This window comes from Rhinichthys klamathensis, unplaced genomic scaffold (genome assembly GCF_029890125.1).
Source record: "Rhinichthys klamathensis goyatoka isolate OS25496 unplaced genomic scaffold, OSU_Roscu_1.1 h1tg000074l_1, whole genome shotgun sequence".
NCBI lineage: Eukaryota > Metazoa > Chordata > Actinopteri > Cypriniformes > Leuciscidae > Rhinichthys > Rhinichthys klamathensis.
In genome coordinates, this window is record NW_026606617.1 from 62,914 (window position 1) to 79,836 (window position 16,923).

The 16,923-nt window shown below is 39.5% G+C and overlaps 1 protein-coding gene across 5 annotated transcripts in view; it reads left to right on the forward strand.

Annotated features, from left to right (window-relative positions):
• The window catches only part of daam2 (dishevelled associated activator of morphogenesis 2), a 97,896-nt gene that overhangs the window by 62,494 nt on the left and 18,479 nt on the right, over positions 1–16,923 (forward strand). For 3 of the 5 annotated variants that reach the window (XM_056250739.1, XM_056250737.1, XM_056250741.1), the window contains exons 6-15: positions 5,166–5,499; positions 6,846–6,956; positions 8,910–9,013; positions 10,453–10,519; positions 10,673–10,790; positions 11,904–12,042; positions 13,216–13,239; positions 14,157–14,215; positions 14,290–14,474; positions 14,692–14,997. In XM_056250739.1, coding sequence (XP_056106714.1) covers positions 5,166–5,499; positions 6,846–6,956; positions 8,910–9,013; positions 10,453–10,519; positions 10,673–10,790; positions 11,904–12,042; positions 13,216–13,239; positions 14,157–14,215; positions 14,290–14,474; positions 14,692–14,997 — 1,447 coding nt within the window. The remainder of the gene's footprint in view (positions 1–5,165; positions 5,500–6,845; positions 6,957–8,909; positions 9,014–10,452; positions 10,520–10,672; positions 10,791–11,903; positions 12,043–13,215; positions 13,240–14,156; positions 14,216–14,289; positions 14,475–14,691; positions 14,998–16,923) is intronic. The other 2 variants (XM_056250740.1, XM_056250742.1) reach the window with 1 other exon arrangement.

Below are 16,923 nucleotides of genomic sequence, written 5' to 3' on the forward strand. Positions count from 1 at the left end.
CTCATTAGCTCAGAGTTTAATTGGGTCGCTTAAAATGACCAAATTCCATGATGTTGAAGTTACATGAACATATTATGTTTGTTTAACGAAACATAGTTATGTGGAACCGGTGGAACCTGTTTACAAAAAAAAGTTAAGTAAAGCCAACATATCATTTTTTTGAGTGTATTCGTCTAAAATAATTCTGTATTTACAGCTTCAGAATCATGAATATTTGTATTCTGGTGTCACTATTGTCCTGTGCATTGGGTTATCAGCACCAAGTCCAAGCCTATCCATTTCCACCCCCAATGTAATACCAAATTTAGCATTTTAATCAACAGTACATTTTTTCATATGTCTTGGAGTATCGCAAAAATATCGAAGTTCAGTACCGTGATATGTATCGCATCGTGACATGAGGGTATCGTTACACCTCTACTAAGCAGTAATTAAGAGTATATTGAGGCAAAAGTCATAATAGTTAAGTAATAGTGAGAAATGGACCCTAATCTAAAGTGTGACCAAAAATTCTAACCCTGTTTCAATAGAAATACATCAACACCGGGAAGAAAAAGACATGCCAGTGTCTGTGCTAATGCATGTTTACACTAGTCCGGTTTTGCGTGTCTCAGTTTATCATTGATTAATGATCCAGCAGTGTTCCTCTATACACTTGCTGTCTTTGATGGTTAGCCTACTGAGAACCACTCATTATCCAGTGCAAACAATCTGCCGCCCCTTGTTAACACTGGAAGCAGGAAAATAAATGTGCCATCATGATGTTTTGGCATTGTTTCTGACAGCGCAGTACTGTAAAGTATGATTAAGGCAATGAGTCTAGAATAGAGTTTAGAACGTCACCAACAATTAAGTCTTTATCTGTAGCCAGTACTAACTCAGATAGAAAATCAGCAAATTCTTTGATAAAGTCTATATAAGCCTATATAAGCAAATTCTTATATAAAGAACAATCACTTCAAAAGAATTATACTTGAAACCAGAGCCCTGAGAAATGCCTTTCAGTCGAGGCTCATGTTTATAACTGTAATCTTGGGGGGTGGACTCGTTTAAAGTAATGTAATCATCTGGTTTTAGACAGATTTCTGTTAAACACAGCACATCTAGTATATGATCTGTGATCATATCGTTTACAAAAAGTGTTTTTGGAGAAAGGGATTGCAGCAAGCAAACCTTTATCATTTGTTTATCTGCATTATATATGTTTGTTGGACATTAATTAAATTTGGGAGTTTTATGTCTTTACTACTTCGAGGAACAGACGAAAATTGGTAAATGTTTTGGCACTTGCTATGTGAACACACACACACACACAAATTCATGGACATGATTCGAAAAGGTTAAATGGTCCTAAAAAAGTCACATTAAGTGTATATATATGTGCATAAGCTGCATTTAAGATATTAAATTTGGTTGTTAATTTTCTGATTCTAGAACAGTTTCCTCATCTAGGGTGGGTAGCACTGTCAGCTCACAGCAAGAAGGTCCTCCTTTTTTTGGATACCGTCTTCAAGTTTCATGTGCTCCACCCTCTCTCTTTTTTAGTCCACATTCTGGAAGGGCGTGCAGATGACAAGCCTTTCTTAATTTGGTATTTTTAATATAAACTGTGCAGCCTCTGTCTTCACGCTGCTGGTCAACCCACACAAAATGTCACTCCGAAGCGAGAGAGGTTTCGCAACATCCTCCCAAGCAACCCGGATCTCTCAACACCACAACGATGGGCTCAGATCGGCAAGAGCACTTGTGTATAGTCAGTGAGAGAGATGGAGGCAACATGTTTATTGACCTTCTGAATTACTGAGGTACTTTTTAAGGGGATGATTAAAATCTTTCAATTTGTTTCGACGTGGAAAATATGATGCACTCTTACTCGAAGTAGACAAACACGCTGCGGTTCAGTTTAGGTCACTGGAAAGTATGTCCATCTTTTGTTTAAGGAATGTTTTCCCTGATGTTTGGACAAAGCTGCCCTATTATTCTAAGGATGAATTGTCAATAGGGTCTCAATAACAGCCATCTCTTCTCTCCCCATTAGGCTTCAAAATACTGATATGACGTCCAAATATATTGAACTCAACCTCTGTGTTTTCACATTTGTCAAATGCCTCCATGGAAATTGTACCCCGCATGCTTTAAGCGTTTGGACGGGTTTGTGTTTTTCTCCCCGTGCTGTGTGAAGTGTAGTAGCTAGATCCAGTGAGCGTCAGTGACTGAAGGAAAAAAGAGTAAAGTGCAGGACTTCAGGCATTGCTTGTGTTGGCCATGGCTTAATGGGACAATGTGCTACCCCACCTGTGCCCCCCACATGCTCGGCTTGCAGTGTAATTTACACACTCCCAGCTGCTCTTTCCTGCCAGGTCAACGGTAACTGATATGCAATACTGCACACGTGCATGATTTTGTTCACGTTCAGTCTGGCTGAGTGTGACTGTGAACAAGTCAGACAGCTCTTTATCAAAGCTCAGCTGGCTTCATTTTACTGCTCATGTTATGACTTTCCCAAATGATCACTAAAGTCTTTACAATCGCTTTTTAAGACCAGTTAAATCACCCTGAATAGCTTTAACCTTTTAAACAACCAGATCCAGTGTTTCATGTGACATCTTTCCATTCTAAGAGTTTAGAAAATAAGGAGAACACATGTGCCTGAACCTTCAGCAGTCGAGGGGTCCCAGGCTCCGGTGTCACACCTGGACCATGTTTCGAAACGGCGTGTGTGTATATAAAGAAGCATATTTGATTTAGTGTCCCAGTGTAGTTGTTCCCTTTCTACAACCTAAAAGATGTTTGTATGTTTGTTTGTTTTTTAAAAGACTATAAATGGCATCTATTGTGGCTTACAAGTGTTGCTGAAACCTAAGTCCTGCTTCACTGGCGTCTGCACCTTCACTGCAGAAGGAAAAGCCAATGATGACAAGGTCATGAGACTGTTTAGCGGGTTATAATGTGATTATCAGATGTGGGACTGGAACCATCTCTTTAAGGAATCCAAAAACAGCACCTTAGTAAACAAACATGGTTTTTGTTAGGCAAAGATACTGTTCCACAAAAGTTGAGACAGAATATTCAAGTTAAAGCGTCAGAACAGATCACACTTCTTAAGACTTAGCGCCCAAACTTTTTTATGTAAGCAGCCTTGCTTGCCACCATGGATGTATAATTCAAAACCTGTTCCGGAATGTGAGTTTCTTGGCTGAATATGAGTTTCAGTTCAGAAGAGAATACTTTCCACATTGGAATAATATAAATAAAAGTTCATATGAAATTTAAAACTAGAATCATGAATAGGAAGAACAAAGAAACGGCAATGGCATCATCAGGTTTTTCATTATGCGTAAATAATGAAAGCGTGCTTTTGTGCTTGAATGAGATCTGACAGAATTACATTAACAGATTAATGTAAATCCAAACATCACGTCTGACTGTGGGGAGCCATATTGTACATTTCAAATGACTCTCTTAAAGCAGTAGCAGTTCAGTGGTGCAGTAGTTGAATCAGATCATAATACCATGGTACTACTAAATAAATAGCGAATTCATACTGTATACCATGCTTTTTACTTAGTACTCCAAGGTATTAGAATACAAAAAAAAACATAGAAGTACATTGGTTCTGGAATAAGGTGACATATGAATGAAATATTTACATAAGTGTTTACATATGAGTGAATATGTTTATGACAAGCTCCTATAAACTGTAAGAAAGCTGGACTATCGAAATACTGCAAGACCATGAAACGGTCCATGAACACTTAGCATAGATTTGATGTTGAAATTAGATAAGGGTCTAATCCAGGCAGTAGAAGTGAGGAGAAGCCAAACCACCATGGGCCAGCTATGATCTCATGTGTACATCGCTCCCGGAGATTTTCAAGATTATAGGTCACCCAAAGATCGCTGAGCCAGGGCCAGGTGAGCCACGTCTGCTAAGGTTTGATCACCATTGCAGGAAATACAGAGCCACACTACACGGGATAATAACGGACTGATTTACTCCAGTTGGAGGGCAATGCATGTTTTTCCGTTGCCAGCGGGTGCTAAGAAATCCATGCTGTGGCTTGAACTTGGCAAGCTATGTGAAGTCAATGCATCTATTATGATTACAGGAGCACTGCTGCCCCTCAACCCCCCTCCATCTCCCTCTGTTGTCAGTATAGTCTTCCATTAGGGCACAACCGTGCTGCACACTAGTGTTTGGTTAACATGCAATGTGAGTCACCTAAGTTGAGTTGGTAGAAACTCTGTTTATAGTAGATAGTGGTGATGACTTAAAGTCTCTGTAAGTGTTAAAGGACTAGTTCACCCAAAAGTGAAAATTCTGCCATTAATTACTCACCCTCGTGTTGTTTCAAACCTGTAAGACTTTCGTTCATCTTCCAAACACAAATGAAGATCTTTTTGATGAAATCTGAGAGCTTCGTGTCCCTCCATTGACAGCTACACAACTGCCACTTTCAAGCGCCAGAAAAGTAATCCATTTGAAGATGTGATTTCATTAAAAAGATCTTCATTTTTGTTCTGAAGATGAATGAATGACTTATGGGTTTGAAATAACATGAGGGTTTGTAATTAATGACAGAATTTTCATTTTTGAGTGAACTATCCTTTTAACCCTTGACCGGCCACTCTTAAGGCGGGGGTAGTGACGCGTATGACCTTAATCAACCTGATTAATGAGTCCTGGGTTTAGCTCAACATGATAAATGTGAAGATACATGCCCATTCCACACTGAAGGGTTTTCATGGTTGACTTGTTTATTTATGCAGCTGAGTATATACAGAAGCCATCTGGGATTTTTGCCAAGACTTCTGCAGATCAGAATGTTTTCACAAGCGATGCATTAAAGATAGTCCCTCCTGGTTTTTAGCAAATATGTCCTTGGATCATTTACATCCAGATGGCACTGAATTATATTTGTATAATTATGTGTGTCAATATATGTTATACTCCTTGGGTAAAAGCCAATGACCATGGGATCTCAAAGGGATTTTGGCCCTGTTCTAAAGGCACTGCCCCAACAAACACCAACTTTTTGGTTGGTTTTGTTGGATCAGTGTGTTGTTAATGTTTTTAGGGCAGTGTGGCAATGATAGTTAAGTTTCATAACATTCTAGGCACTGGAAAAAATAACCTCACAAACACTTGGTGACTCTCCCTTCAGGTTTGTGACGCGCTTCATAGAGTTGGATGGCTTGACATGTCTTCTGAACTTCCTGAGGAGCATGGACTTCGAAACCTCAGAGAGCCGCATACATACCTCCATCATCGGCTGCATCAAAGCCTTGATGAACAACTCCCAGGGCCGAGCCCATGTACTGGCCCACCCCATGAGCATCAACACCATCTCCCAGAGCCTCCGCCAGGACAACATCAAGACCAAAGTGGCTGTGTTGGAGATCCTGGGCGCTGTTTGCTTGGTGCCCGACGGGCATAAGAAAGTGCTACAGGCCATGGCACACTACCAGAAGTATGCTGCAGAGAGGACTCGCTTCCAGGTAATGTTGCCTTTAATGAGAGTTTTGTAACAGAATCAAACAGAAATTCCAACGGAAAACAACTGTAATCTTGTTTGGGCAATTCCAGCTCTATAATCTGTCTGGATATGTAAAATAATTCATATGCGTACACATGTGACCAAACATCAGTCGAATTTGTCAAGTGTTGCGTCATTCATAGAGTGTTATCATTGATTGTCATGTTAAATGAGAACTATAAGCCTGCTGTAATGCTAGTGAACTATACTAACTTCGGTGTGGAAGGGTTTGATTATTAAATTATTTAACCATTTTATATCATATTGCTGTTGCCAACTTTTTATAGGAGCACTCAAGGTCATGCATTATATATATTTTCCGACATTCTTACAACGCGTCTTACAGTAACTGGTAAAATCAGTAATGCTCCCCTCTTTTGTGGATTATTGTTTTATCAACTCTTTCCCCACCATTGGAAGAAATTTTCTTGAAAATGATCAAAAATGCTGGCAGTGTCTGGCAACTTTTTCCAAAAACGCTGGCGGAGATAGAGTTAATACATTTTCTGGGATTTTAATCTCTGTTAAATTGGAAAAATAAGAAATATTAGAAATAGGAGTGTGTCAAATTGTAGGCAGGATTTAGTGTAGTCTTTGTAAACATTTCAATACTTGGGGGGGGGGTATTGTCTGCATTTCTTAACATACCCCATGGGAGACACAGTAATTTTAACCACAGAGAAGAAAAACACACTCGTGGAGGCCTTATCTAATGCAGCTTAAACATATGTAGAGTGATTTGTCTTTACTGTGTGTTTATTCATGTACAGAATAGTTGACATGCTTGGCAAAAACAAACGTCTGTGTTTGAAACATTAGCCGGTTAAGCATGGCTGGTTTCTAGTGACCCAACAGCTCTCTGAACACACTTGACACAATAAGCACCATTAGCAGACATTAGAAACCCGTTCCAGAGAAATAACATTCCCACCAGCCATTACCCATTAAATATAAAAGCATAAATCGACCATCCATAAACACCCCAGATGGAAAACAAAATTTAAGAACTTTATTGTTCATCAGTCGGCATTTTCACATGATACATCAGCTTGTCTACAGAAGCAGCATCCTAAACTCCATGGAAACTCATGTGACTTGTATTAAAACACATTACATAGGCAACTTTCACATTACATAGTCACTCACACACATCACACAAAGAGTGCGTTTAAGGTGAAGTGCATCTAACATTCACACCGTAAAGTTTACTCTAACAATGCTATTCTAGAACAAAAAAAAAACAAATATATGGTAAAAAAATCCATTTTAATTTGTATTTAATTAGATATCTTTGTATTTGTTACTCAGTCTCTCTTGAACGAGCTGGACAGAAGCTCAGGACGCTACCGGGACGAAGTAAATCTGAAGACAGCCATCATGTCATTCATCAACGCTATGCTGAACGCTGGGGTTGGAGAGGTCAGCAGATAACAGAACAGTTTGCATGGTGTTCAGATGTGTGTGTGCGTGTGTCTGTATATATATATATATTATTCATTTTGTAATTGGGACAGTATGGCTATTAAAGCCGGCATAATGGCTATTAATTCCTTTCTTCCCCATTGTGAGGTACAGTGGTTGGACAATGAAACTGAAACACCTGGTTTTAGACCACAATTATTTATTAGTATGGTGTAGGGGCCCGTTTGCAGCCATCCTAGGAAGGATAGATACATATCCTGCACAGTGGCCAGAGGGATTTTGAGCCACTCCTCTTGCAGAACAGTGGCCAGGTTGATCGGCTCACAACTGGATGACGGTCTAAATGGGGTCTAAAAAAATTTGAGCTTGGCCACTTTCAACTCCTTCCAGAGGTAGTTGAAAATACATTTGACCAGATTGCTTTCATAGTGTCATGTTTCATGTGGTTGAATGTGTTCAAACTGGCACAAAACACTATGGGAAGCAGGCTAGTCAGACGGAAGTTAATATTTGTCGGCTGGAGAACCAAGTTTGGTTTGAAAATTGATAAACATACCAAGCACAATGTTCTCTCTCCATTCCTGGTTTCTAACATGTACTCATTGCGTTCTGCGTGGTCTTGCGGCTGTCAGAGCAGAAACAAAAGCTGCTGCTCCGTGTGTTTTTCCGTTGTCTCCGGAGTGTGTTCATATGTAAATTTCATGAGCTTACTTCGTCCATTAGATTGAAAGATCTGAAATAGTCCATACACTTACCTGCCAATAGACCCTCCCCTTGAAGAAATCCGGACAGAAGTGGTTGAAAGCGAACAAAAGTGACGGATTAAAACACCAGGTGTAAAAGGGAATGTGTGTTTCCTGACTCGCTCATCCAAAACATCTAGCACAAGTAGTTGGCCTTGGGAATGCCATGATATTGCAGCCTAAACCATCACAGATCCCCATGCTTTACTCTGGGCACGCAACAGTCCAGGTGGTAAGCTTCCTTGGGGCTTCTACACACTGTAATTCTCTTGGATGTGGGAAAGAAAATTGTGGAACAATACATGTTCCACAAATTCACTTTGTCCACAGCCCAATATTTCTGCTGAAAACCAATATTTGGCACTGGCACGAGTGACCAAAGGTTTGGCTATAGCAACCCGACCATCAATATTGACCCTGTGGAGCTTCCAACGAACAGTTTTGGTGAAAACAGAAAAGTCGAGGTGTGCATGTAATTCTGCAGTGTGTTGGGCATGCCTTTCAGACAGCTTCATCTTTGAGTCGACAGTTGCAGTCGAAATTAGTGTAGATGGGTCGCCAGGCCATACATATATAGATGAGAAACCTTCAACACTATATTGGCCAGACTTTGAGTTTCATTGTCCAACCCCTGTATCTCCAGTTCAAAGGTTTCTTGAACAAAAAAACAACAACAAAAAAACAATGACTTGATTTTTTCCAGTTGGAATTAATTGGATCGTTTTCATTTGCTATTGCTGCAATCTCATGTGAGTAAGGCCCTGTCCCAAATGGAAACCTATGCCCTCACAATCTTCCTCCGAGTCCACACTTTCTTGACATAACGCCAGTTTGACTGTCACGTAGAAGTCGGCCGCAAAGGGCTGAAACCTAAAATGACAATTGGGGTAGTGGCCTTGTGGACTTTTGTGGCCATTGTAAGTCCACAAGACCGCAACTGCACATGAAGTGTGTCATCTGGGACAGGGCCTGACCGGTTGTCCCTGACAGGTTGTCCTCGCACATCATCAGAGAACAGTAGATGTCGTTGAAAGAGGGATTGTAAGTTATTATGATTAAAGATTACGAGGGCACATGAATGACAAAAAAAAGCGAGGGCACGGGTGACTCTTTTATAATAAATACTCCCAATATACCATTAAAAAATAAGAATTGTTCATTTTGATTTCACGATGACTAACAATTATTCCCTCCGTTTCTCTCAAAGGACAGTCTAGAGTTTCGCCTGCATCTGAGGTATGAGTTTCTGATGTTAGGAATTCAGCCAGTCATCGAGAAGCTGAGAACACATGATAATGTCACACTTGACAGGTAAGAACACTAGTTAAAATTGAGCTCATTTCCTATCTAATAATCATTATATGCATTAGCCCAGGAGTGTCAAACTCAGATCCTGGAAAGTTTAGTTTCAACCCTGTGATTGTTCCCGGCGCCCCCCCGCAGCGTTGGTCTGGTTTGACACTCAACTTGATTCTATCGAACCCTGGTGCGTGTGCGTGCATATTACGTCATCGCAAACGTGCACGGCGCATGATAGAAAACAGAACGTGGGTCAATATTGTGTTTTTTATTAATTCGGTGCTATTATGCGCAGCTGAGTGAACAACACAGGTTTACTGTGTGTGTCACATAAGGTGGCCTTCTGCTGCTTGCAAACTGACTCTTTTCGGGAGACAGTGGATATCCAAATGTGTTGTCCTGATTCCACGCGCTGTGTGTGAATACACTGGCTCACTCTCGCTCGTATCCAAGGTAAATCACCAACACTATCATCCATTACATGTGTTTTATTTAACTAAATACATCATAATCAGCTAAAACGCATGCGCAGGTCACTTTACTTCCTGAACAAGTGCACACCCGAGTCCGTGTTGCTTTCACATTCACGCGAACCGCGGCACGGTTCAGGAGCAGCCGAACTCAGACCACCTCCTCCAGGTAGTCTCGGGTTCGGTACCCCAGTGCGCACCCGGGTCTGCATGACAGCATTCACATTAGCGATCTTTCATGCGAACCGTGCCCCGTTCCGAACTAAACTGCCAGTGAAAGGCTTGTTTAGCTGGATTAGGTGTGATGAATTAAGCTAAATTCTGCAGGTCTGTGGTAGCCTAGAAATCTAGACGCACCCTAGCGGCAGCAAAAATGATTTTGCAGCAAAGTGTGGTCTAGCAACTCTCCATAGACATTTGAGCTGGAAAAAACAAAAACTGGTCCGGCCAATCAGATCGTTTAGAGTTGGTGGGCGGGCTTAACATAATGACGGCAGAGTTATGACGGTTCCGCGTGATTTCCCTCTGCTTGAAAACAAAGAAGATGCTGCTGGCGAACAGCGGTCTTTCGAATCGGCTTTGCCCGCGACTCTGGATGACTTGGAGTTAAGAGAACGTTCACTTAAGTCATTCCTAAAAAAGGAAGATGTGTTCAGAGTTTTGATGACCGGATACGGCAAAAGTTTAATATAAACTAACTAGCTGGTTCACTGGTGGGAAAACGCATGGGACTCACTCAGCCACAGCCGTTCGTTGCTCTGGTTGGTTGTTGCGCTATCCTATTGCGTGCCGAGGGATATTGAAAGACAACCGTTTATCCCGCCCCTCGGATTGAGGTCTGCCAATTGTGAGTTCCCAGACCTAACATCTTGATGTAGGTCTGGCTTGCCAGGCTAGGTCTGTGGCCCTCCAGAAACTGAGTTTGACACCACTGCATTAGCCTATTGTTGCTAACAGAAAGGTCATGTGTGTGTGTTTCAGACATCTGGACTTCTTCGAAATGGTGCGGAATGAGGATGAGTCAGAACTGGCCAAACGCTTTGACATTGTGAGATCTGTTATTTATATGCACAAGCCTTCTGCCATATCATGTCCTTAAAGAGTGCTTATTATGTACAGAACAGCATGCTTTTCTTTTAGATTTGTTTACAAGACTTATTTGTGTTCCAATTGAGAAAATTAATGGACTTTTTGTGTTCAGACACACGTGGACACCAAGAGTGCTGGCCAGATGTTTGAGCTGATCAAGAAGAAATTGAGCCTCACAGATGCCTACCCTCACCTTCTATCTGTCTTACAGCACTGCCTCCAAATGCCATGTGAGGACCTGGACTCTTCCACATAAACCATTCAAAACATCGGTCACCCTACACAAGCACAACCCACCATTTATGTAGATTTAAAAAACGTATCTAATGATCTTCACTATTAATCCCTTCTTAAACTGTGGTTCTGTTCCTAAACCTTGTGAGCTCCCTCAGTATCTGCTGTCTACACATGCCATATTTGGGTACTTTACTTTTTCTCCACTCTGTGTGCAATCTTGGGTGAAAACTTTAGGTTTGCCTTATTCATGAAGGATACATTTTATGCTGCTATAGAATTTGAAAATGATGTATATTAGAAAGTAGCACAATTTTGTTTTTGAAACACCCATGGCGTTTGGAGCATGCCTGTGATGCCTTACAATGCTGTCTTGGTTGGCAGCGTAGGTTGTAGGTTTTGAACAGAGCCTATATGTTTGCGTTTTTGTATGATTTTCTCTTTATTTATGATTTTATCATAAATAAATTTTGTATGATTTTCCCAGCAGTCCACAACAAATTTTTGCGCGCGCACACACGGACATACTGCTTGCATATAAATTGCTATATACAGTATAGTCATCCTAAGCTGGTCTAAAGCCAGGGTTTTATAATTTCTCAGTTAACTGCTCTGTGTGAAGCTAATGAATTGCCTGGTGTAGATTAATTGTGTAGATGTATAATTTTTCTAATATTTAACTGCCCCACATAATTGTTAAGTGTAGGTATTAGCTCTATAAACACCTGCTTAAATAGAATTATGACTCACATGAAATTATTTGGTAAGCCTATAGTCATTACAATGTATTGTTTATTCTGTTCAAGAAAAACAAACAAACAAACACAGAATTCAGTGCCGAAATGATATTGTTAAGGACTTGCACATAATTAAAACATGAAAAAACAGTACTGTTGTTGTACCGATAATACAGATAATACAGTAGTACTTTGATATATGCCATGGTACTGAAAAATTATCATATGATATTTACATGCTCTAAGAATACCATTTAATTACCATGTTACATGTCCAAAAAACATGGAAATATTATTGAACTTTTTTGGGTCTTTTTTAATAGTGTGAAAAGCAGTGGAAGCATGTTTATGACACTTGTAAAATGTTTTCAGATAAACGTGGTGCTGGCAGCATACAGCAATGGCAGCTTTTAGACCGCATCCTTCAGCAAATTGTTCTACAAGATGAGAAGGGAGAAAATCCAGATGTTTCACCCCTGGACAATTTCAACGTTAGGAACATCATTAGAATGTAAGTGCTCAATTCATAATGCTTTAAATTCAAAACACATTGTGCACATGGTTTTAACCATCCATCCAGATAGCACATATTATGCTCTTTAATAATCCTGATCATGAAAAGTTAATCATAACTTTGAGGTCACTTGTGTGGTGTAATATTTTTGAAGCCAGGAGGCTCGATAAGGTACTGGATCCTCTTTAGATCTTTTGAAGGTCAGTGTTCTCCCTGCTGTATCTCACTGCCCGCAGTAGGGATACGGAAATGTTTTGTGCTCAATGAACCAAAGCTATATTTTGGCACACTGCTGCGATCTGATACTGTTAACATGCTGGAAGATGATTCACAATGCTGTAAATGCATCATGAAACTGTGAACCAAAATGGAAGTTGGTAACAAACAACTTTAAACCATTGGGAAATTTGAAAGGAAGACTACAGTAATCAACACTGGTAAATCTGTCATTAATGTGTGGAATATGTATTGAATTTCCAGCCATCTGCTTACCACAAGTGTCCAACAGTTCTCTGGACAAAAAAAAAATATGTTCTCTTTGAAACATTTATTACCTAAGTTGTGCTCTCGCCATCTTTCACCCAACTTTCCACACATTTTACTATCACAGGACAAGCATTCTTTGCTCCTTTCTTGGCATCTTTTCTCCTTAGTACCTGTTGGTCCTCAAATTTGCTAGTTATCAAGTTGACTATTTCCACCAGTGCGCCAAAAGAGGTTGAAGGTGACATTGGAAAGAGTAAGACTAAGGAAACCTTGGCCAATGTTAGCCATGCATACTACTAGCAAACATCATTTTATCTTCTCATGCTCACCCATAATGTGTAACTCTTGGGCTATTATGTTTCTTTATCCAGTTTAGGATCAAGTTGTCCAAAAGAAAAGCTAAAATAATGAAAGTTTCAATTTCCAGTGTTGGCTTGTAGCTAGCAATTTATGGTTATACCCCAACAATGTCAGTCTGCCTACAAAAGAATCAAAATTAGTTTTTGAGGTCAAAACCTTCTTAAATAAGTAAAGTGCAATAAATCCATTATATGTTGCCGGCTTGTGTGGAAACTGCAACTTTATTATCTTTTCCTAATTTCATGTGAGTCATGTATATCTTTCATTCCCTTTGTCCAATACTGGCAGTACATGTATATCTGTTTCACTTCTCTCCTTCTGTAGCTATGGAAAGCAGCGCATGTCAAGGTGTCACTTTAGATTTCTTTACTAAATCCTGATACTCACATAATCCTCCAACAGTATCCACTTACAATAAGATTCACAACCAGACTAAACTAATACCTTATATATATATATATATATATATATATATATATATATATATATATATATATATATATATATATATATATATATATATATATATATATATATATATATATATATATATATATATATATATATATATATATATAATGTTTTGTTTTATCAAATGCTTTGTTAAAGAAATCTTCCCCAACTGTACGTCATTGCTTTGGTTTAACAGTGGCTCCTTTGGTGTAAAGACCCCATGAAATGGTTTGACGAACAGTTTTCTTTGGTGTGTTGCCTTCTGTATTACAACCAAACTACAAACCACATAGCAAAACCATAGTTGACAGTTTGTACCATGGATGCAACCAGTGAAGACAACTTCAAAATTAATCAGTTCTAACCACTTGCTTCGTAACCAGTTGATGTTTTGGAAAGGAAAACTGACGAACCATAATTTGGCACTTCCTATTACGATTGAAAGAAGCTGGTATATATAATTTAGGGTGAGGGGACATTCTTATTCTTGAGAGTATTTTAATGGGGGAAATATTATATACACCTCAATGGACAAGAAGATCAATCTTTCTGTTTGATCTGCTAAAACTTTATGACTACACTTGGATATTGATATTAAAGCTAGCAGACATGTATTAATCACAGATAACTCCAATTTTGCTCTCCTGGGGTCTTTAATATTGGCTTCCCTTTTTGCTAACACCGTTGATAAATAACAAGAAGCAGTTAAAACTGATAAACGGCTGAGGTAAGTGTGGGCAAAATGAATTTTATAACCCTATGAATTTGAGTGCAACATAATGACACTTGTTTTTTTTTCCCCCCGTCTACAGGCTTGTCAATGAGAATGAAGTCAAACAGTGGCGAGACCAAGCAGAAAAGTTCAGAAAAGGTAACAGTGCAACACTGACTTGCATAGCTGAGCCTGAGTGAACGTATGTAACGATAATGATGTCTGTTTTTTAGAGCATGTAGAGCTGGTGGCTCGGCTGGAAAGGAAAGAAAGGGAGTGTGAAACCAAGACACAAGAGAAGGAGGATATGATGAAGACACTCAACAAGATGAAGGACAAACTGCAGAAGGAAGGAGTGGAGTTGCGCTCTGCCAGGGAGCAAGTATTAGACCTGTCCTCCCGCATTAGCGACATTTCAGTGAGTTCACCATCTGTTACTTCCTTCTAGTGTGTTGAATGCATTTGTAAGTATAGCCGTTGCACATTAACATCAGAACTTCCATGTTGATGTCGCCTCTTACGTTGTTTAGTTAGAGATGTTTGAGGAGTTGGTTAAGCATGAGTTAGGTGTGATGGTTTATGCTTTCCAGCAAATTTGTCTAACATTTTATTCAAATGATTTGATTATCTTTTAGAGTGAAGGTCCTTTGCCTGTTCCTCCTCTGCTCCCTGGGAGTCCAATGGCTCCGCCTCCACCACCTATGATGATGGGTGGCTTCCCTCCTCCTCCTCCACCTATTGCTTTCTCCAGCCCACCCCCACCACCTCCTCCACCTCCCCCGGGGGGTCCTCCACCCCCACCTGGAGCCCCGCCAATCTTTTCTGGGATTCTGCCTCCACCTGGACCTCCTTCCATTAGTTCCACAACCAGCCTGCAGACAAAGAGCATCCCTCAACCTTCACAACCACTCAAATCCTTTAACTGGTCCAAACTGGGAGAGGTGAGTCAGTCATGAAGCATTTGATTGTTTTGGGACTTGCACTATTACCATTCCTCATACTTAGGGTTAATAGTACATAATAGGGGTGTAAACGGTACAACGAAGTCACGGTCCGGTACGTATCTCGGATTTGGGGTCAAGGTTCGGTGAACAGTAAAAATCACAGTAGAAATGAACAAATCCACAATGCTAGGTTTCTTTTCATTTATATGTAGTCCAGATTACAGTTTGTTCCACCTAAAAGCATTTAGTCCCCCCTGAGGTAGTTGGTACAGTACACCTTTAGTGTATTAAGCAGTAAACCCAATGCACTCTTGCATAGGTTATATTTTTTTAAGGTATTTGGTCACAATCAGCTACAAAACTGAAAAGCAGCTCTTGTGTTATAAAAGTACAAAATAAATAGAGTAATGAAAAATAAAATGTGTGCAGAGATGGGTTTTCGTGGCGTGTGAGAGTTCATTAACCCTCTGGGGACCAAGGTGTTTTTGGGGTCCTTGAGATGTTTTGACATGCCCTGACATTTGTGCTTTTTTCAGTTGCTTATAAACATATTACTGGCACAGGTGAAATTGCACTCTATTTAGCACAAACAGGGCTACCATAATATGTGAGCAACATGTATGTACATGTTTGTATTTTTGAGAAAATATTGTTTATGCATGGTTATTGAAAAAACTAAAAATTAAAGTTTCTGAAATAAAGCCACAAAACACATACTAAATATGTGTCCACAAGACTTTTGACTAATGGAAGTTGTGGCCTAGAGTTTTTGCTGAAAATCATCCTGTCTAATCATTCACATAACACAATACTTTTAAATTGTGAAAAAAAACATTTTTTTGAACGGCCCAACCCCATTGTGAATAATTAGGTGGTTGAGAAGACAAAGACCCTGCATATTAATGAGCCTTTCATTCAGGTGTGTCACACAAGAAAGAATGCAAGGACAATACACACACACACACACACACACACACACACACACACACACACACACACACACACACACACACACACACACACACACACACACACATACATACATACATACATACATACATACATACATACATACATACATATACATATACATATACATATACATATATATAAAATCAAAATATAAATGAAAGTCAAAAGCACATTTATAGTCATACCTGGAAACAAATCCTGTTCAAATAGGTTATATGGGCCATTCTACAGAATTGGTTCAAAGTTAGAGTTGGAAACATCTTGAAAAGAAAATTGTCTTTTTCCATAAATGTCTTAGTACGCCAATACATTTTATCATACATATTTCAAAGTTAAGGATTCATTATTTTGATATAGCTTGCATTGGAACAAACACTATTCTTAGTTGATTAGTTTATTGACAAAACATACTATATATTTAACATATGAGCAGAAACTGCTAACAAAAGCTTATTTGATGTCTATTTTAGAGTTAAAACTTTATAATCTATCCAAAACTAGTCACACACACACACACACACACACACACACAGAAACATGATTCAAATTTAAACAGTAGGCTATTTTTGCGTTTACAGACACTAACGTTATTATATATCGCGATTAGAACAAAGCACAAGAATAAAACACTCACAGTTCAGCTCGCTCCTCGAAGTGAAAATAAACCAGCACTTGTTCTGAGGTAGGTAAATATCCCAGGATTATTCCTCATAGCCGCGCAAGACGACAGTACATTAATCTGACTAAATATAGTGTGTTTACCGAGTTTATGTGGGCGTTTACACATCTCAATGTGTTGCTTCAGATCATTAGCGTTTGAATAGCGCGTGCTCTCCGTGGGCGTGTCACATTAGGAAAATAATCAGCTGAGAGAACGATAATGAGAACGGCTGGCACCTCTCTCTTTTTATATAGATTACATAAACAGAGAATATTTATTTTAGTTTTAAA